Here is a 22,363-nt window from a genome sequence, read left to right as displayed (position 1 = left end):
AGCCTGGTCTCTCCCTGTGTGTCAGTAACATGACTGTGCTGAGACTCTGAGGCAGATGACAGACAGCAGCAGCATCAGCAGCAGCAGCAGCAGCAGCGGTGGCAGCAGGAGAGTTTCCTGGTCAGGTTCAGATGCTGGGCTGAACGGAGTCTCCAGAGACTGTGCAGAGCAGGGGGGGGGGGCAGATGCGAATCATTCATCATTTATCCCCATCGGTGGGACTTTTTTCTTTTTTCCTTTACCCCTACGGTGTAACGCTCCCACGGGACCCCCCATCCACCCCCTCATCTTCAGCGCTCTGACATCAGCAGCAGCATGGGATGATGATCAATGGTGATGAAGAGGATGAAGGCTTTTAACATGGATTAGACGTGTTTTCAAATTAGAAAAAGACAGTGAAAGTCTAAGTATTTTTGCCTATCTAAAGGACCGCTCCACCAATTTCACACGTCAAGTTCAGGGGGGAAAAAAACTGTGTCCATTCCAAAGTTTGTGAATTTACCAACCGCATATAATGCATTATGGGAAATGTAGGATCCTTTTTGAAAAGCTTGATACATTCTAGGAGATAAAGATCAGGATATCTCCCTTTTCACATTTCTCTTTTAAACCCGTCTTTCTTAAGTGCTCTGAACTTTAAGGAAGTGCGATAGGAAACAGCCGGAGCGCCCCTTTAATTTAACATACTTCACTTTTTAACACACTCACAGATCTCCTCTACTATCTGTTGGACAAAAGGTTTCCATCTCCCGCCTGTTTAAAATGAATGACTCTACCTGTCATGCTAATGAACCTGGCTGGGCTCAGGCACAGAGAGGGAGCGCGCTCTCTCTGCTCCACTCCAGCTGTTCACCAGCAGCTGTTTGTCGGGCGGAACAGAGCCGGGAAGATGCGACCACATCACGGTCAATGGAAATCACGACGGCAGTGTGCGTAACGATCGTGGATCCAACTTTGGGAGAGCGGATACTCTCCCAGCCCGCCGCAGCCACAAACCTTTACGCTGTTTTTTTTTACGAGCTCTCCCTGGTCGGACCGCTCCCGCATGTTCGGCGGGATGCTGCAGACTCATGAGGTGCAGCTGCGGGACCCTCTGACTTGCAGTGCACAGAGATGCAGAGTCAAGTGAGGAAGATTGGAAGGACGTAGTTTATATCAGCAGAGAATCTACACACATAAAGATGAGACATTTAAAAGCCAGAGTCCAGAGTCTGCAGCATCCGGTTACGCACAGCGGCTCGCAGCCAAAACTACTCCAGAAAGCCCGGCCGCTGCGGTGGAAGTTGTGCATTGCTGATGAATGAGAGTTTCGACAGAATCACTTGAATGTTTTTTTGGGGGGGAGGTACTCACCCAGCAGCAGAGCAACAGGCAAGAAGAGGAGGCACGCAGAGTTCACCAGAGATGCCATGCTGACCCGACAAGTCGTCCTCCGTCCCTCACAAGTTTCAGGGCTCTTTTTTTTTTTTGTTTTTTTGTTTTTTTGTTGTTCACCGGAATTCCCAAGTTGCAGTTTGAAAAACAAAAGGCAGCGCACTCTGTACCGCCCCTCAGTGCTGCTCAAAGTGTTTCCCTGCTGTCCTCGGTGCAGCTCTGTACTCCACTGTGAGAGCATCCACGGCGCGCTCACCCGCTCCGCTGAAGGGGAGGGCGCGTCCGTGCCGAGGAGGAGGAGGAGGAGGAGGGAGGAGGAGGAAGAGGAAGAGGGAGGAGGAGGAGAGGCCCCGGCGGAGGAGTGGATGGACAGGTGGATGCTGGGGATGATTTGAGGAATTCAGATACTTTACTTTTGGTTTCATCACAAGTGAAGTCCTGCACTCAGAATCCCACTTAAGTAAAAGTGTTATCAGCTAAATGTGTCGTTCTGCAGAGGAAATGTGTTTACAGTTTTATTATAGATAGCACTTTATAAAAAAACGAGCACGGATGAATGGTACATTTCTATTCAATCTAACATTAGTTAATAGCTATTTCACTGTTAACAATGAAATGCTTCATAAACCATTCACTAAGCAACCGTTTATCTAAAGTTGCAACTGATGAGTAGAATAGTTTGTAAATGGTTCATAAATTATTTTGCAAATGCATTTTGTATCTCATAAGCTGCTGAATAAGTGTTTGCCTCGGAGTCCAGCACAGGTATTAACTGGCATAAAATGTAAATCCGAGCAGGTGCTCGTACTTCAAAATTGTGCCTGAAGGGTAACTCCACCAATTCTGCACATTAAAGTGTGTTTAGAGGTCTTAGGGAGTACTACTGCATCTGTGAAAAAGTAGTATTAACCTTCTGTGGGTCCAGAGAAGGCTTCATGTAATCTGATAAATTGCCTCCACTCGGTGGCTAAGGTGAATTGAGGGGTTTGAAAAAAATGCCCTCCTACGACACTGACGGCCTCATTATGGACCGTTTAAAAACAAAGAGCAAAATCATCACAGCAGAACTACACGTATCACCTTTTTTATTCCACATTCTTCTTCCTTCTTTAAACCTGGTGCCTACATTACCCACAATTCTCCTTAGCCACTGAGTGACACACATGATGCAGTTTATCAGCAGCTTCAGCTTCATCTGGACCCACAAAACGCTGTATACTACTTTTTTCGCACATACAGGAATATTTCAAGACCTGTAAAGACACTTTAATGTGTTAAGTTGGTGGAGTTACCCTTTAAGAAGAGTATTTAACTAAATGCATTAGTTACTCTGAGGACTGACATTAACTCTCTCTCAGCCAGTGAGGCTGCTGTAGGAAGCAGCTCACTTGAACTTATGTCAGGACTGTTTTCTGGAAGAACACAACACGAAAATAAAGACACAATAAATTGAGCAAGTCTTTTTATTCCAAAATGTTTAGGGTAAAAGAAACTGTAAAAGATACACAACATAACTGTCCAAGCAGAGGAACACAAAGTAGAGAAAAAAATGACATACACTATAGCCTCGGTCATGTTTCTCACACACAGCTCCCACCTCAGGGTGAAGCGGGAGTCAACCTGTCCGTCAACTCTGAGGACAATAAACCAGGGTCTGCAACTGAAAGCCGAAGGTGCTCAAAATAGTTCTCCTCTCTCTGGTACATGAGCATTCAAATATCTGTCCAAATCAACTGTCTTGGTAGCCAAATATTTGCAAACAAAACGTACAGATCCTCCTCCGCTGTGCTGCGAGAGCTTTAACTTCAGAACCAGCCACACATGAGCGTTCGTGACATAAATGCTTGTCGAGGTTAAATGGAACCGCTATCCGATCATGCTTGGGATCAAATTAAATTAAATCATGGAGAATGCTATAAGGCACTTGCTAGACAGATCCAACTTCACAGATTCTAAACACAGAGGTCAAATGAACAGAACTTTTATTTTACAATCAGCAGAACAGGGTGGCCACCCTGCCATGAAACAATGATGTGTGTAATTGGGCTGTACACAACTTATACACTTTAAAGATGAACAAATGGCGCATTTACAACCTAAAGGCGGGCTTTTCAATGTTTACTGTAAGAGCAGGAATGAATGAAATTAATTCAAAACCTAAACAACAAGCAGGGTGAATAACTGCAGTCCAACTAAGTGCTGCCTCCTACAGCCTATGAGAAGTACCTGCACATTAAGTTTACAAACATTATTTGGAATAGCCTGATAAAATAACATCATCAGTAACAATTATGTTTCGGAAGTGTTTTATCATGTATTATAACTAGTTTGATGAATCTTAAAGCATGTATACAAGTCTTACAAATACTAAATGTGTATATAAAAAGGGGGGCTGACATACAGAAGAAAACATGGGGAGAGGTCTGATCATTTACAGGACAGAGCTGTACACATGGACGGCTGCCTAACTCGCTGTCGGGCTCGAAACATTTCTGATTTTACAGGGGAATTCTTTTCAGTCTGGAGGACCTTCACAAATATTTGTTACATTTGAAAAATGTTATTTCTCATCCTTTAATCTTGTTTGTATTTTTCCGAATGTCTCATTAGAATGATTTGTGAAAACAAGGCCAGATGGAAAAGGTATAATGAGATACCCTTTTCATCCTGAATACTTCAAACACGGGATCAAATTCCATTAACTTTACGTTCAACAACGTGGTGATCCTCTCAAAGCACTGACATAGATTTGGCTTGGCGAGGTTGTCGTCTCCAACCCATTAAGAAGTAACTGAAAGCAAATATGCAACCAACAGAAAATGGCTTTCGGGTGTTACATGCTTCTGGTTGCCGGGATAAGCTTGGTTGTTTGAGAAAACTAAACTGAGGACAGCGTAATCCTGCAGCAACTGAATTCCAAGTTGGCTCGAGCGAGGATGCTGGTCTGCATATAAAAAAAGAAATGTGTCCAAGCCTGCTGTTTTTCTCTTAAGGCCAAAATACAAGGCGACATTTTGAGGCGAAACATGTCTTCTTTAACTTTGTTCCTTCTGTTGTCTAGTATCCCAAAAGCATGGGTAAAACATGTCTGACTGATGGGTCAAAGGAACATGAGTAGAACAAAAGAAACGGCGATGTTTGGTCTGGTAAACCACTGAGCTGAACATTCTTTGAGTCTTATGCACATTTGGATGAAGTGACACGAAAGGGGTGTCAGGTATGATGTGTCTGGGAGACGGGGACAACCAGAACTCTCACTGGCTGTCGTTTCTAAGGGATAAAAGGATGAGAGACAACCATGATGCCTCTTGTTTGGGGGAAAAGCAGCAGTAACAAAAGTCTGGAAGAATCTACAGTGAACTTCTAAGTCATCTGGACCATTATTATCTTCCACTGAAGGTCTGTCCAGGACATAAACAAACTGAGTAACAAAAACAATTTCTATAACCTAACTTGACACTGGTGCAGGACGAGCAGGGGGAGGAATGGGAACGGTGGGAGAAAGAGCTGGATTAAGGGTTGTGTTGAGGGACAGGTGGGCTGGTGAACTTTCTTGAACCAAGTAAGAGGTTTCAAACTGAGTCATTTAGGAGCTCTCATCCTCCGCCTCCAACCAACAGCACATCCCGTCCTCAAGCTCCAAGAAACCGCTCAAACAGAGCTGAAGCTGTCCTTGCTGCCCTCTCCTCTAAAAACATTCGACAACAAAAATGAACTCATGATCGGTATCTACGAGGAAACGGCTGCTCTGCACCACACTTTAAATGACGGACTAGTGGTTGACGAGACCCTGCAGCATCATCATCAGGCGTCGCGCCCTCTTGGTGAGCGGGCTGTGGGGGTCCTGCTGCAGGAAGGTGAAGAGTTTCGGTCTGACCTGGGCCAGCACGGCGGCCATGTGGTCTCTTGTCAGGGGGTCACCGTGGTCCAGGTTCATCACTGCATCCTCCAGGTAGCTAGACAGGGACACAGAGGAAAGAGATGTCAGATAATCATGACAGAAGGTGCCTAAAACTTCCAGCCAGGGACAGGCAATCAAATGTAGGCATGAGGTCAAACTATTAAATGCTGGATGAGGATGTTCTGCCATGAGTGTAGGAGAAATGACAACATTGGCCTATAATGCATTTTTGCTATTCCAAATCCACATGTAAGACCCTGCTCCTTGTTGACAATGCTGTGGTGAAGTTAACACTGAAAATACCCCAATGCTGCAAAGGCCACAAGTGCAACATGTTTTTTGCGTGTAAGGGCAGAAAATATGAGCTTTGTTTTTCCAACCATCTAGCAAAGGGACAGAACAGCAGTTTTCCACTGCCTAGCTTGTAGTTTTCATCTCTCATATCCACTTGAGGTTACGCATGCTAGCAGCCTAGAGCTCACACAGAGCTAACTACATTTTACAAAAACTGATTCATATATGAAAGTAACCGTTGGCCAGCTCATTATTTAGATGTAAACACGTAGAACATTAAAAAAATACAATCTGAAATGGAACTCTCAGAACATCGCCTGGATACCCATTTCTGACCAAATATGCAGATTGTTAGCTTACATTACTGGCTATCAATAACATTTCAGCAGTGTAAGTTAGTTGCTAAGTCACTAGCCTACAATAAGTGTATGAAGTGAAAAAGTTATCCAATTGTTCAAACTACTGTGTGCAGATTTGGGTCGCCCATAAATTAATGACCGGGTTTGTTTTGCACTTCTTTTGAGTGTGTCACATGATCTGTGATGTCACCTACTGGGCCCTCTGGTTTTTCAAGATGTTTGTACTTAATCCTTAGTACATTCAACTCTCACTTCTCATACACACATTTATATAAATCTTTTGAACTTTTTTCCTGCCTCTAAGCACCAAGAGAGCCCCTCGATTGCCATGTTATTTTACCTATCACAGTCTTTGGAAAAAAAAGAATGTGGCGACTTTTAAACATATTTTTCTACAGTTCTACGAAGAGAAAACAGCATAAGATTAAAGTGGACCATTTACAATCGGAATCATTCAGCTATAACAAACTGTCGAAGGATAACACGCACAGACTTTGTCCCCTGCAGCTGCTCCGAGGGTCAAAACATGAAGAGGGAGGCTGGCTCTACACATGTCTACCCATCTTTTGCTGTTTGAATGTCAAGCAATGTCCTTGATTATCTCCCTGGCGGCCAGCCCATTGTGTGAATGTGTACCTTCTGTTTTCATTCAAATATCACAGCAGAAATTGAGATTTGCCACAATCACCTGTGCCCTTTCCTCTTACTGAGACTACACTACATTTAGTTCCTCAATTAATTGGTTTAGACAGACATCTGGTGGTCAGACTCTCCAGCAGCGCTGCTCTCCCACCATCACTGTCTTTGCGGTTTAAATGACCATTCATCTCCACGTCTGGAGCATTCCCTGATCCCAGTCGACATTAGAGCTGTACCCACAATGCCAGCTGGCCTCCATCCAGAACTCCCCACGACACACACAAACACACACACACACACACACACGCACACACACACACACACACCTACCTATCAAGTCCCCATATCACTGCCATCACACTCTTTTAAAAAAGGAACATTAAATGTCACAAGATACAGATACTGACGGGTTAGTTAATGTCTTGCTGAGATAATCTATTAACTAAATTGTGTCAAGCCGTTTCACACACACATTAAGTTTCTGTTAATGGTCCCTCTGTTCACATTATTCTCACATCGATTTGGACAACAAGGTGTTCTTAAAACCAGCTAATGATCCTGTTAACAATCCTCTCTGGTCCCAACAATCCTACCACTGCTTTTGTTTCTCTCTGGGAATCTGTCACGTATTCTTCTGAGATACCATCAATCAGCAGTACAAAAAAGAAGGATCATTTATCTTGTGCAAAGCCCCAAAAACATACTGTGCAGAAGCGTTATTCTAATATTAATTGACTTCTCTTTACTCATGAGAGCAGAGTTTTCCTACATGGCTCAAAAACAACTAGCCATCAAAGTATTAAGTATTATATAAATATATCATTTTAAGTTGTTTTTTTGAATTCATCTTGTCTGGATTCCATCTTCTATTTGAACTCTACCATGACTGTGCTCTGTCCTTATAATGCCTCAGACTGAACCACACCCTACTGCCCTCATCTCTCTCTCCAGATGGCACAGCAGCACCAGAGGGCTGTACTTGCTGTAGTGGGCAGCTGCAACGTAAACGCAGAAGCAGACAGGTGATCCAGACACGGAGCAGTGTTATAAAGGGACCCTGATAGATAAAGGGGTTTTCTGGGGCAGAAAAGATCGAGGGTAGATGGACTGCAGTGATTCATAGAAAAGAAAGGACATAAAGTGAGTGAGTCCAGGGCTCTCTGAGGAGACATATTCACACATCTTGAGAATAACAAAGCACAACACTTTACTGTCAAAAGAGTAAAAAAAACATATGGAAGTGCAATTGTGAATTGCAGAATAAAAAGATGCAGGAAAGACACAGAATGAAGAGAACAAGAGAGAACAGCTAAAAATTGCAAAGCTATTCACAGGATCATCCGTGCTCCCCGGACAGCCATGTAGTGGGGCTACAGATGGAGCAGGGTGATGGGGTCAGCAGTTTAGCACCGTTTAGCACCCAGGAGATTGGGAATAATGGGCATTCAACAGAGATGAAGAGAGATTGGGAGCAAAACTTTCACCAAAGAAGGGCTTTTATTACTGGCTGACTGTAGCACAGAATCTAGCAGGTATAGGGGAGAAGGCGTGTAATGTAATTCAAAACATGTTCACTGCATTTGTTTTGAAAGAAAATTAACTTAAAATGAAGACATTTGGGGAAGAAGGCACGTTTGTACAGTTCACAGGTTTTCCATTAAAAGCGATGACATTTTCCAAAACTGCAAATTATGCCTGCTGGATTGCAAGACAGGTCCTACATCAAACTACAGTGGTGTGAGATAATATACTGCAAGTATTATGAAAAGTAAACAGGTTAGAACCACTGATATTTGTATCACATTTCAGTGATAAGATCATATACTTATTTTTTTGCCATGTGCAAAAGAATACTGAGGTTATCAACAGCTAATGAAGATCACCAATAATTTTGTTATTGCAAGACTGATACAACTTCTAAGAATGCACACACAATGAGAATAAAGAGTGGTGTATTAGTTAAGAAAATGTATTTGTCATTATGTAGAGGTCAGAATGAGAGCTAGACCATGGAGCTAATATGTAAGGGGGACAGATTAAAATGTGTTTGTAGGAAATAGACAGAATAAAACTAAAGGGGCAGCATAACCACTAATTGCTGCTCACTAAACTTTTTGCTGTGGCTATCTTTGGCTGTGACTAGCAGCTGCCGTTAGCAGGTATCTCAGGTAGACCAGTGGCCCCATTAGATGACTGGAGTCAGCCAGCACTGTGATCAACGTGGGCCAGCTTGACTGACCTCAGCCACCTTCCAGTGAACATGGCTTGGACACCTGACTGGGATTGAACACAAAGTCTCTAGGCTCAACCGCTTCAGTACGACGGTGATTTGCAGTGGCTCTGACCAGCACTACAAAATAAACTAAGAAGACAGCAGATGAGAAAGGGACGCATTAGGCGGCAGAGGACAGAGAGAGTCAGGCATCAGCAGTGGATGAAAACAGTAGGTAGAGCTGGAATATTTTAACATCATACTCCGTGAATTGAAGATTTATTTCGACCATTTGTTGTATTTGTTGTAAAAGACAAACCAAGACTCCAACCAAGATGTCAAATTTGAATGAAGTGTGTTTTCTGGTCGTCCCGTCTCCCAGACACAACAAGTGAGTTACTGGGGTGCTTAACCTCATCTTAGTTTGACAAACAATTTGCAATGTCATCTTAGAACTCAAAAGGTCTACGGTTGTATTTGTTAGTTAATCGATGCTAATATTTCTTCTTCTTGACATTTTGTGAGTTTATCTAAAGTTTACCTTGTAGGCTGAGTTGCAAAGTCGCAAATTGAACATCTCCCAGCTGAAACTATGAGGGCTATTAAACTATTAGATAGTACAAAATGGTATTACTCGACAAGACGGGCTTGGGCTAGCTCGTTAGCATGCTAACTTCAGTAGACATCTCTGCAAAACAGTACAATGATGTCCTGACATTATGTTCGCATTTTTATGTTTTAAACTCAATTTCTGGCCACATCTTTAAAAAAAAGTTGTTCCTTTAAACACAGTATTGTCACAGATTAAAGTGAAACTGTCGCCAAAAATCAACCAAGGCTTTAATTGTGATTGAATACGAGTCAAACCTTCGTTTAAATGCACAATTACGACGAAAGAGGCACTTTTAAAATTTGCCGTAGTTTCGTTTTCAGGCAAGCTAATTTTCAATGGAGTACATGGGGCACTGGCATGCTACCATCAAAATCTCTATTTTTAAAACACTAAGAAGGCTCGACACAACATGAAACTTTGCTCGTAGTATCACCAGGGTCTCTACACATGAACATGAGCATTGAGAACATTGTTTGTGTACACAGAGTTTACTAAAAAGAAAGTTTTTGAACTACTCACTGTTGGAGCTTGATCTCCAGCGTGTCGCCGTCAAGGCAGACAAAAAGTGTCGATCCCAGAGTACGACCTAACAGGAAGGAGAGTAATGGTGGACCTCCTACCTATTAGGTCGCACGCGGGGATCGACACTTTTTGTCCGCCATTACGGCGGCGCGCCGGAGGTGCTACTGCTAACGTGAGTTGTCCAAGAACCTTCTTTTTAGTAAACTCTGTGTACACAAACAATGTTCTCAATGCTCGTGTTCATGTGTAGAGACCCTGGTGAGGCTACGAGCAAAGTTTCATGTTGTGTCGAGCCTTCTTAGTGTTTTAAAAATAGCGATTTTGATGCTAGCGTGGCAGTGTCCCTGCACCCCATTGAAAATTAGCTCGCCCGAAAACAAAACTACAGTTAATCTTAAAAGGGCCTCTTTCGTTGTCATTATGCATTTACACGAAGGTTTGACTCATATTCAATCAAAAATAAAGCCTCGGTTGCTTTTTGGCGACGGTTTCACTTTAATTATAACTGCTTTACAAACATGAGAACACATTTGTTTATTTTTTTAAAATGTGGTACTGTAGCCAGAGAAAGATTTATAGCAGTTCAGTTTCCATTGTTTAATTCACCATCACACGGGCAGTTGAGACTTTTGCTAACAATCATTTATTATGCTCTGACATCTCAGACATTGTCATTGTCATCAGAGTTTATATCTCAATAAGGAAAACACTGTGTGTCTATTGTGTTCCACACGATCCAAAATGCATAACTTGAAAAATTTACAAACTGAATGTTTACGCTCACCCTTGAAGCAGGGCTTTCCACTAACACACAGACTAGCCAGCCATAATACATAAGTAGCCAGCCGGGGGGGGGGGGGGGGGGGGGGGGGGGGGGGGGGTAGTACGATCTTATACACTGGTCTAATGTTACATTATTAATATTATTATTACATTATTATTATTATTATTAGCCTAAGTGTGCCTGCAGAACAGGCAGCCTATATTAATTTCTCAGACATTTGCTCTATTATTATTATTATTATTATTATTATTATTATTATTATTATGATCAGCATCAATATCTACTCTATATATTATATTATTATTATTACAAAATATCGCATCTTCTTTTATTCATTAGTGTAACTAAGTATGCCAGACGCTAATGCACCAATAAAAACTGTGATTTGCGCACTGAAAATAATGAATAATAGGCTATACAAGCTCACATAATATTGCATCATGAGGCGTTCTGGGCTTGTAAATATCTTATTGTCGGTGCATGACACCTTCACAGTCTGCAGTGGTGGCTACACAATTAAACACTCAGTGAACGTTTCTCCCTTAGCAACTAATGAAAATACACTCTTAGAGTCCGTTTGGTTTCATTTGTACAACCGACAGTGTTTTTTGATGCCAGCACGTGTCGCAGGTATTGCTAAATGGACGCTGGAAGAGAAGAGTGGATTACCGGTGATAAAATAAACGTATTATGGTGAGCCCTGCTTCTCGCCTACGACGGCTGACACACTGACTCCGCTAAGTGCGCGCGCACACACACCGCGTGTCGGGGCCGCGGATGAGTTTCTCTCCCTTGTGATCAATGAAGTCGGCGATGATCGGAGTAATTTGTGATTATTATCAGTACAAGCACAGCGAATCACAATTTTAATGAGTGCGGTTCAGTTTGACACTATTGTCAGTCTGTTAGAAAAACATTTAACTTTATTAAAATCGAAAAATAATAGTCATTAAAGTAGCCGGCTGGAGTTAACTGTGTAGTCGGCTATATGGCCGGCAGCCGGCGCTTGTGGAAAGCACTGTTGAAGGGATCCACATATTCCTCAAAGAGGGAATAGAGATATTATGGTTGCCAGTGAAATAGAGAATCAAATAATGTACCAGCATTCATATTGAAATAACTTTGTTTTCCTTACCTGATTTTGAGCTCAGAGCGGGTTGTGAGGTTGGAGGACAGCTGCTGGATGAGTGACAGCAGCACTGGCTGGCTAAGAGGGCAGGGGTGCTGACCAAACACCTGCTGAGAGTCAATGGTCTCACACACGTACAGGACCAAGTTCAGATCTGTTGCTGACAGGGCCTGAAGGAATGGGGGAGAGGAAGCTTTTCATTCATATAAACAATTTTTATCAAACTCAAATTTAAATAGCTCTCTCTGTGCAAGACATCTAGAAGAAAACATTTCAATCTGCAGTGGACTGACTAAAGAAAGGAGTGTCCACTGACTCAGAAGCAAGAAAGACACATAAATGTCTGTGAAGATGCAATGCTGTCATATTTATTGTTTAAATCACAATGTTATTCAGAATAGGGCTGGGCCATATGGCCTCAAATCAATATCACAATATATTGAGCAACTCACCTCGATAACGATAAATGAACGATAAGTAACACCCCCCTCCCCTCCACTTTGAAGGACTGTAGAACTACACTGTAGTTAAGATTTATATTATTTATTTAGTAGTTAAGAACAACTGATAAGCACACGATTAAACAGCTGAAAAGCACAGATTACTTGAAATGACAACAACTGACCAAGTTTAAAAGTATAAAATAACTTACATTTCTTCAAACACAAAGTATTAAAAATACAGTCTCTTATAAACAAATTCTAACACTTTTAGCTGGTCCTGATCGCTTCTCGCTTTTTTTATTTCTTCGAATTGAATCACGTGGTTGTACTGCAGGTGGTGGAAGAGGTTGGATGTGTTACCTTGACTTGTCGCAACAGTCTTTTGGCACAGTTTACATTTGACATTTTTTTAATTTTAGATTTCTGCATATCAATATTCATATAAAATAGAGGAAGCACTAAAGTACAATAAACATAGCTGTGTCTCATTCGTCCAGTTTACTAATACAATCTGCTGCTGGAGTCACTGGGCCCCATGTCATGGAAAATATTTAAAGAATTGCAATTATTTTGTATTAACCAGGGTTCGTACACGTTTTTCAAGGTCAAATTCAAGCACTTTTCAAGCACTTTTCAAGCACTTCTAAGGGTCACTTTTAAGATTTTCCAGCACCTTATTGCTGGGGTAAAAAACGTATCTAAAGGAGTATATATACTTATGATTTTTTTCTTCACTTTTTATCACAATTATGTAAATTGTATTATGCTGTAAATATCTAAAATTATATTTCATAATAGCAAAAACTTCAGACATTAATTATCAAGTCTGATCCCAATTTTGTGAAAGACACAGAGTTATAATGTCAAGCACTTTCAAGCACTTAAACTAAAATCCAAGCACTTTTCAGACCTTGAAAACACAACATTGAAATTCAAGCACTTTCAAGGATTTCAAGTACCCGTACGAACCCTGATTAACATATTTATGCTAAGTAATTTGATGAAGTTCCCTAAATCAGTTTCCAGCGATTCAGTGCCATGTTCTGGGAGGTGAGCTAACCGTCCTCCTGCTGCTCACACTGGGTGAACCTCAGTAAAGTCGCGGCTGGACCTGAGTAGAGCTTAGAATCAAGCCCGACCCGAGCCCGTGCACGTTGTGTCCGAGCCCGGCCCGACACATTGAATGTAATTATGAGCCCAAGACCGATTTAAACCCGACAACTGTTTAATACGTGGGCTGTTATAACTGACGTTCTCGACTACAATTGAGAGTTGTTTGAACTACAGAAATCTTAATGAATAATGCAACAAGTGCCGCACTTAATGCACTCGACAAAGCCGACACATGTTATTATCACGGCCCACGACTTGTTTAAAATGGGTCCACACCTCCGACTTTCCTCCAAACTTGCTCAAAGTTAATTCTACTGTTTTTATTTTTGTATTTACATCTTCATGCTCCATGTTGCACTTAAGCTACACAATCAGTGATGCCGGTAACGCGTTACTCTAATCTGACCACTTTTTTCAGTACGAGTAATCTAACACGTTAATATTTCCGAACCAGTAATCAGATTAAAGTTACTTATTCAAGTCACTGTGCGTTATATCCGTTTTGTCATTTTCCTTAGTAAAAAATATATATTTTTGCTTTCTTCTTGCGTCTAGGGGAGTGACGTCACGTACGCGAGAAGTCACGTTTTCCAGCATGAGGACACTAACGTGTAAGACCACGCAGAGACACAAATGCAAACAACAATGAAGGAAGGAGAGAGATGCGCGTTTTCTAGCTGGAAATACAGTCATTATTTTGAGTGAATAAAAAACAAAACACAAATGTTTGATCAATGGCCCGGCCGAAGACAGTGGCCTGTTGCAGCCTTTGAACGCAGCATCATTACACAAACTGTCCGCGTCTCACAGCGAGAGTGGGTTCACTTGATTACTAACCTGGCATAGCTGGTGTTGCATCAGCGGGCGGAGTTTGCCATCAAATTAATGTAAAATAAGCACATAGGCTGAGTAGATTAATCAAGTGGACCTAATGTTTGAGTATCAGATGCTTGAGAGCTACTGCGTTCCGCTGGATTAAATAAAAGTGGGGGGGACATATCCCCCTGTCCCTAGTGGATGTTATGCCTATGACACCGAATATACCGACATGGGCAAAATGACGTCGGTTATCGTCCTAAATTTCGGTATAGGTAAATTTTCGGTTTATCACCCAGGCCTAATTCAGAATACAAAAAACACAAGACATTTCCATGCCACAACAATCTGGTGGGAAGTAAGTCACAGATCTAATGAAGGCATGAGCTTAGGCAAGCTATTCTCATGTTTGTTAGGTGTCCACAAGTCCATGAGTTAAGAACTGAACTCTTTATACATAAACATGGATGATAACAAATAGCCAGAGAGACTGAAGCGAGGGGATTGGAGAAAAAAGCTAAACGAGTTGTTTGAAGCAATTACAGCATGTTCGGGTGCAAAGCCATTTGGAATAAAACACAAGCACAAGACACAAGTGTGTGCAGCACGGCTAAAGCACTGGTGGTGCCTGTGGGAAGTAGTTGTAGTCAATTTGCTTTCTGGGCCTTGGAGCCCTGGTGGGCCCTTTGAGTGTGAGTGTGTATGATTACAAGTTGGGTGAGTGTGTTTGCATTCATTAGCAGTGAGAAAATAGGCTCAGCTGCAGAGGCTGCAATATGTACAGAGCTACACCTGAATATATCTGTGTGTGTCTGTGTGTGTGTTACCTGCTGAAAAGCCTGGTTGAGCTGGCCCTGCTGGAGGAGCTGCAGGATGTTTGCCTGCTGTGTCTGGTAGTCGAGGTGTGCTGTGGGGACGGGTGTGCCGGCCGCTGACCTCATCGCCTGCATGATACTGGAGGTGACCACCGCCTGCTGCTCCTTCATTGCAAGGCTCACCTCCCCTTTGACAATTCGCTGCACATGGCTAAGAATAGACTCCTGCAAACTGAGGAGGATATGGACAGAAGAAAAAACATGAGGACAGAAAGAGGGTTTATCCTCCATATTGTGTGTTTTTGGACAGATGGCTCAGTCAAGACTCAAAGAGCCTATGTACTACGTCTGAGCCTGAAATCAGAAGGAATTCTGTCATTCAATCACTTTTTGTTAGTGTAATGTTGTCTCTATGTTGGCACAAAGTTTGAATTGATGATTATAACATACAAGTGATTACTTTGAATGTTGTATTGGGAAAAACATTTCTGGGTCTGCACAGTCCAGCATTGTCATTTCCTTTTTCAAGAATATAAAGTTTTAGTTGGCAAACTACTTTCTCTCCGCTCCGCCCCCGACAAATCTATAAACTCTAGAGGCCATGAAATTAATTGAAGAGGGAACAAGAGACTGGATCGAATTTATGTTCTTACATTAGCCCCAGGATTAAGCTTTGCTTGTTTCTGCTCTCCAATCCATTACGCACCTGCTCAATAGGCAGTGGATAAGGCTGGGGCTGCTGACAGAGTCATCTGCTGATATGCATATCTGATATTCAAAATATCCACTTGGAATGTCAATCAATGTTATCAGATCAATCACTGCAAGTAATATCAGTTAACAGCAGGCAGGAGTCAACCAAACTTGATGGTTGAAGCTCATAATACTAAGTGGGGGGCAATGTAAGTGTTTTTTCTGTATAAATAAATAGACACACTGCATTGGCGAGATCATATTTATTGAATTATGTAAATTTATTAAAATGATGGATAAGGAGAGAGGAAAGAAAAATGTGTTAATTGTTTAGAGGTGATTCAGTTCTTTCTAATCATAAGCTGCTAAGTGTGATCAATGAGGGATAGTTCGGATACATACTTTCCCACCATCATCTGGATCTGGTGCTGGACCTCTGCCCGGACGTTAGCTGTGATGTTATTGGCCAGCTGATCAGAGGAGCTTTGGAAGCCGTCGATCATCTGCTGGAGCTGGCCAATCACGGGGTCCCGTGCCTCCTGCTCCCTCTGCTTTCTGTTCTTCATATGGGTCTCAAGCTGTTGGATGTCTATGAAGATGAAAGTTGACAGAAAATTGGTTCTCCCCATCACACAAGCAAACACATCACTCAAAACTACATGAAGCTAGATTTCTAACCAACAACTGGCCCTTTCTAATCTCAGACAAGATGAGCATACACCACCTTTCCAAGCACAAAAAAGAGATGTCAGGCTGGTGAAGAAGGTTGAGGACTGAGCATGTTAAACATCTAAATATTTTTCCAGGACCACAGTGAAAAGGGCAGTGTTGTTAGTGTTACGCTAGTCAGGATCAACTCCAGTGGGATATCCATATGCAAAAAGTAAATAAGCAGTTAAGTAAAAGGTTAGCAATAATAACTCAACAAGGTGATCAGGGCTGTTTTTGCTAAAATACACCCTTTTCATGAATGGCAAGCAACAGAAATATTAACTTCTACTCATTGTTATAAATCAGTAATGCAGAATATTGTTAATCAATCCAATTATGTTTTCTTAAATATATGCCTATCCATGAATATGATATATTAGGAAAACATTGGTGCATTTTCATGAATAGACAAACTTAACACAATGCACCCACACCAGAGGGAAAACCTGGTATTACCATCCATCCATCCGATCACAAGCATTCAGCTTTAAGCCCATCAGTTCAGACTAGCACCAACATGCGTGTTGAGTGACCACTTGTGATCGTATCTCAGTTTCCCGCTCTATGTGCAATAAACATACATCACTGGGAAAAACGAACACAATGTGTTTTTTACACAAAACACATCTTTATCTATAATATTATTTGCCAAATAGACATGAAGGCACTAATAGTTAAGACGTGTTTAACACATTAAGGTTTGTCCTAACTCAACAGCTAACATAACTGAGCCATTTTTTGTGAGTCTGGGTACTTCCTTCATAGGGAATGAAAAAGTAGCCTATGTTGGTTCCCCTTTAAGGTACTTGCAAAATTCGAAATCTGATATTTGAGATCCTTTTATAAATTAAGTGTAAATGGTAAAGTCACTTTAAAGAGTGCATTCAAACAGCTGCAACATTTTTGGAGGTAGGTCAGACGTTAGACATAGAAGCGGATAGGCTGGTTCAGTGGTGTCATGGCAAATTGACACTTTTACAAGGAAAGAAAAAATGTTACATACTGTATTTAATTTGGAATTATGAGAAGTCACGATTGAATTTGAATTAGCCGTTGCTGTTTTGTGTTAAGTTTAAGTGTCTCATCCTTCAACAACTCTCAAAATTGGGGATTCATAACTGACACTCAGGGGCGACACTGCTAAAGGCTTGAAAAATAACAATGAAAATGTTAACGCAGCATTTGCAAAGTATCAGTCAATGTTTACACAAAACACTAAACCCTTAATTTGATCACGGATCAATTTTAAAATTAAATTAAATTTAAATTTTAGCTCAAATGCTCAAATGGTTACTATGGCCCTAACTTACTGCAGGCTATCTGTGTGTGTCTCCCCTTTGTACGTATGACAGCCTTGGTACATTTTAAAAGAAAATATCTAGCTGCCAGCTTCCAGAGGACAGTCTCAAAATAAATAGTCAGCTCATCAACACATCAGTGGCCTGGCTCAAACTGAAAAGGCATCGTTACAAAAGCTGTCCCTGAGCTTTTTGAAAGAGGTGGTTACTTACTTAATTAGACTTCCACATAAACAGACCTTGGTTTCAGATCTACAGAGGGGGAACAACCATCATGAAGAGCGCACCAGCACAATGAGTCTATATAAGACACCCGCCATCGTGAGCCATCAGAAGAGGTTCAACAGACAGTCCAAGACTCTCAGGTGTCTTTGCTTATAGTGAATGGATGGAAGTTAGGTCCATTTCCAATTTACGCAGGCACGTATTACTGTTTGACCTTGTGTTGCAGTAGTTGCAGTTGTCTCCTCTGTATTTTGATATCTATATGCTGGCAAAACCACAGAATTTGATGAATAAAGATTAACTTACATTCTTGTGTGCCTTGCTTAAAGCTGTCGTTGATTTGTTGAAACATGGACTGGCAGCCTCTTTCAAAAACGGGCAGCACGGTGCTCTGGAAAGCATCTTTATAGGCTGTTTGGATTGGCCCCTGCATCGCTTCAGCTGCTGCTCGGCCCATTGCGTCCGTTGTGTTCTGTAAACAGGAAGCAGGTGCCGTGAGAAATGAAGCAGACGTGTAGAGAGGTGTGATGTGTATAAGATTTAGGACCAAACAGGATACAGGCCCAGTCGCTTACCTTAGATTTGACCATCTTGCTAACATTGTCCTTCAGGGTGACCTCCACAGCGGTCAGTTTTGCAGCAATTGTATTATTCAGCTGACCGGTCACTGGCTCGAGACTCTTGGAGATTGCTAGAGAGGGGAAATAATTAATTAGCAAGACAGATTAGCAACAACTCCCCTATAATTAGGCATAAGATCAAGGCTGGAAGAAAAGGGAAAGGAACGTCTCATTCACAAATTAGAGGGCAGCAGAGGGGAGGCGAGAAAACATCTCTCCAAAGACTTAATTTTAGCGTCGCAGTCCAACACACCTCAGCTGCCTTTATAATATCTAATTCATCATACGCCTCGGATGATCTCAAGCGTCAAGATAACGCTGTAATTTATTGATGTATAGCCTAGTGTGCACATGGTCCATTTTTTCAATGCTGCAAAACAAAATTCTGCAGTGTAGACACAAGAAAGAAGTCTTCTAATCCAAGCACACATTTGCAAGTGGATGGTCAAGAGAATGGGGAAAAGAAGCCATGGACAGGAAAGACTACATGAGCAAACTGTTAAGATTTAATACATTTTGAAAAAAAATAATAATTCTTCCAACTTCCTTTGCAACTAGCAAATAACAAAATGGTGCAATACCACCATCATCTGGTATCAAGTGTGGAGGACACTCCAAAACAGTCCACTTTGTATCAGCACAGAAAAGCTCTGTTCCCGAGATCTGAACATGTCCTTCACAATAGCATGTTTTTGTGTGTGCTTCCTTACTTTGCGGGACTGTTTTCTTCATTTCATCTCGTAGAACTTTGTCCATTCTGTTGGTTAACACCGAGCTGAGGGTGTGGCTGAGCTGCTGGCTGAGCTGATCCTGAAGCTGCTGCTGATGATTCTGACTCTCTGCCAGAACTCGCTCTAGTCTGCGCTCTGAGGTCATGAAATGTCAAGGCTCATAAGAATATGAAGGATCATCATCAAGGCCTGCATGTGTACTCTTCTCATACCTTAGGGATTTTTCAGAAAAGGCCTTTGGTTCCAAATATCATTTACTATACAAAACATTTCATGGCCTTGGTTGACCTACAAGTATTTCAGTTAACTCCAGGATCCATTTTTGAATAGTTGCATGACAGTTGTTCACTTTGCCAAGTGTATGAAAGTGGGCTCAAGTTTGTTTTTTTACAGAAAGCTATCAAAAACATCAAGTATGGAGGATACGTTCTTGTTCCTGGTGGTTGGTCAGGACATGCTCCACCTGAGCCATGATGGAGCTCTGCATGGCTTCAATCTGACCACGCAGTTCAGTTAACTCCCTCTGCTGGCTACGCAGGAGCATCAACAACTCATCCTGTACTTCTGCATTCATCTACAGGGTGATGGAGAGAGTGGTTGTAAAAGAAGACAGAGTGTACGAAAGGAAAGTGCTGCTAATGCATGGGAATTTTGCTTACAACAATACTTTTGAGTAAGTCAGTAGAGAACGATTTGATAAGATACAGCAACTTTATAAGCTGATGGCTTAGCAAGTTTTTTTTATATTTTCCTGTCAAAAATCAATTAATGGTTAACAGGTAGGTGTGTTTGAATTTAAAAGTACAACATTGCTTTTCTTCCATTTATATTTTCATTATGGTAGTTTATGCATATAAAAGAAGCTAACCAAAATGTGATCACATTACCTGACCAGAGTCCAAGTGCCTGGACTGAGAGGACTCACTGAGGAAACAGAATGTGAGAACACTTTAATAATAATACTCCAACAAATGACCCATGTTTGTTATTTACTGGTTGATGTGAGGAGCAGGGTATATAAAATGGCACTTAACAGTGTAACAGTAATTTTAGTTTGACTTATCACTTCTCTCAAGTAACATAGGCACAGTACACATTTTCATTCCCTCACACTACTAATTTCTGCTGTACTGAAAACATCAATCTCAAGATTCAAGTCTTCTCAATTCTACAAAATAGTTCTTATTCCACGCCCACTTCATGTTCTCTATCAAACATCGACATACCTGTCATCTTTCTTGGTCTTTCTCTTAGGTTTTGGCGAGCCTCGTGGCGAGGTTTTCCAGTCCTTTACGGGTAATCTATGAGAGGAGCGAGCGCCACAGTTCCCTGAGGATGATGCCAGGCTGGCCACCTCATCATCAGGGTCACTGGATCACATGCAGATACAACCAGATACAGTAAGATGCTCTGTACTCATCTCAAGGTCCATAAAATTGGAACATTATTGTATATTAAAGACAGTGCTGGATTTGTGTTATGCCATGATTTGTGATATCTTCTTTTTATAATGACACTAGACATGTCTATGTTTATTTGCATAATGAAAGAGAAGGTGGGTTCCCTTATGTTACCTCTGGTCTGCGCCAGCATCCTGACTATCGTTCTGTGTGAGGTGATAGGAGCGTCGATGGTACGGGGAGCTCAAGTGTCTGTCCTTCGACTCCTCTCTTGAACTACAAGACATGGGACACAAACTTCTTTTGATAAATGTATTTCATGCTGCTTTTACAGTTTCACACAGATATGAAAGATAAACTGTCATACTGTAAAGGCCATGTCTTCTATTTGCTTTAATTGAATGTGTTTCTTGACAAACACCAATTTGATTACAGGTTTTGCTTATATGTTACATACTTTAAGTAGTGGTGAGATTTTTTAATTCCTTTTATTCCATGTACATGTTTTGAGATAGTTCTGTTCATAGGGATTCTTACCAGTCACTCAGACCATTGTCCCTGAGACTGTTCCTGGTTTCTCTGGTGATGTCAGGTGCAGCCGGCCAAGGTGTATGGCCAACGCTGCCATCTGAGGATCCTCCTCCAACCCCAGGGTTCTCCTGTGATAACGCGTTCTCAAGTAGAGATGGGGTGTTGCTGAGTCGGGGCTCGGACTCTACTGCCCCGCCCACTGGCCCATCTGCACCTCCAAGTTCAAGGGGCAACAGGCTGAGACAGAGAACACATTTTTTTGGTGTTCATCTCCAGTGATTTAAAGCGTAAAGAAATTCTTGATCATTTTGCTTGTGAACATTAAGCCAACATTCATTTTTATTTAAAGTTATGTTATCATTGCTTGTAATGTACCTGTTGTTGTTGGCTGTGCGTGGTGAGGTGAGTAGGTGGAGGGCAGATGCAGCAGACGCCATGCTGTCTGTTTGGAGAGCAGAAAGAGGTGAGGCCTCCAAGCTGGACACCAGTCCACGCTGAAGCTGCAGGGTCTGGGATGCAATCTCCGGCATGTCCTGGGACATGGCTGTGGAGGCTGAAGAGATGACGTCAGGGGAGCGGGCTCTGGTTGGAGAGGCCAGAGGTGGCAGGAGGGGAGAATCCAGAACCTGAGGTGCATCAAGTGAGAGAGGACCACTGGGGGAGGCTAAAGCCTGGAGACAGAGAAGAGCAGTATAATGAAAAAAATGTATTATGTAATTTACAGTATAAAGAAGCTTGTAGAAGTTGGAGAGTGAGTCGGGTCCTACCTGGAGGTTCTCCAGTCCAGGCAGCAGCACCGCAGACGCAGCTCTTGGGCTGCTGGTGGAAGTGGAGAGTGCTAGACTGCTGCTGGTGTTGTTCTCTGCTCTGCTCGGACTGTGACTGACATCGTCCATAGCCCTGTACATGGTTAAACAGACTCACTTAACTCAGGGACACATGATCACATGCGTGACCAGAGGAGTCAGACATTGTGTGCATAAGTGAATCTATAACTGATAAACAGTTTGGATTTATAATAAACAGAGGAAGCCAAAAGCTGATATGTATCGATAACTAATTAATTTAAAACATCACAAATTCAACAAACAACTAATTAAAAACATAACAATCCTGCAGGATCTGCAGGATCGGGATCGG

The 22,363-nt window shown here is 41.9% G+C and overlaps 2 protein-coding genes across 4 annotated transcripts in view; both read right to left on the bottom strand.

The window, feature by feature from the left end:
• nrn1la (neuritin 1-like a) overlaps positions 1-4,960 on the bottom strand; it is a 104,117-nt gene extending 99,157 nt beyond the window's left edge. Inside the window, exons 1-3 of the mRNA XM_030425733.1 lie at positions 4,828-4,960; positions 2,717-2,786; positions 1,354-1,754 (exon numbers count right to left, since the gene is read on the bottom strand). Coding sequence (XP_030281593.1) covers positions 1,354-1,754; positions 2,717-2,786; positions 4,828-4,960 — 604 coding nt within the window. The remainder of the gene's footprint in view (positions 1-1,353; positions 1,755-2,716; positions 2,787-4,827) is intronic.
• Positions 2,822-22,363, bottom strand: part of edc4 (enhancer of mRNA decapping 4) — a 33,149-nt gene continuing 13,607 nt past the window's right edge. For 2 of the 3 annotated variants that reach the window (XM_030425689.1, XM_030425688.1), the window contains exons 17-30: positions 21,991-22,123; positions 21,599-21,894; positions 21,230-21,460; positions 20,867-20,968; positions 20,519-20,662; positions 20,180-20,216; positions 19,719-19,866; positions 19,272-19,427; positions 18,517-18,632; positions 18,248-18,413; positions 16,110-16,296; positions 15,027-15,246; positions 11,834-11,997; positions 2,822-5,330 (exon numbers count right to left, since the gene is read on the bottom strand). In XM_030425689.1, coding sequence (XP_030281549.1) covers positions 5,147-5,330; positions 11,834-11,997; positions 15,027-15,246; positions 16,110-16,296; positions 18,248-18,413; positions 18,517-18,632; positions 19,272-19,427; positions 19,719-19,866; positions 20,180-20,216; positions 20,519-20,662; positions 20,867-20,968; positions 21,230-21,460; positions 21,599-21,894; positions 21,991-22,123 — 2,284 coding nt within the window. In that variant the 3' untranslated portion in view covers positions 2,822-5,146. Of the gene's footprint in view, positions 5,331-11,833; positions 11,998-15,026; positions 15,247-16,109; positions 16,297-18,247; positions 18,414-18,516; positions 18,633-19,271; positions 19,428-19,718; positions 19,867-20,179; positions 20,217-20,518; positions 20,663-20,866; positions 20,969-21,229; positions 21,461-21,598; positions 22,124-22,363 lie in introns of all 3 variants that reach the window. The other variant, XM_030425687.1, reaches the window with a different exon arrangement.

The sequence above is a fragment of the Sparus aurata genome, chromosome 8 (assembly GCF_900880675.1).
Source record: "Sparus aurata chromosome 8, fSpaAur1.1, whole genome shotgun sequence".
Taxonomy (NCBI): domain Eukaryota; kingdom Metazoa; phylum Chordata; class Actinopteri; order Spariformes; family Sparidae; genus Sparus; species Sparus aurata.
Note: the sequence above shows the minus strand (reverse complement) of the source record. Positions and strands in the feature narration are given on the sequence as shown.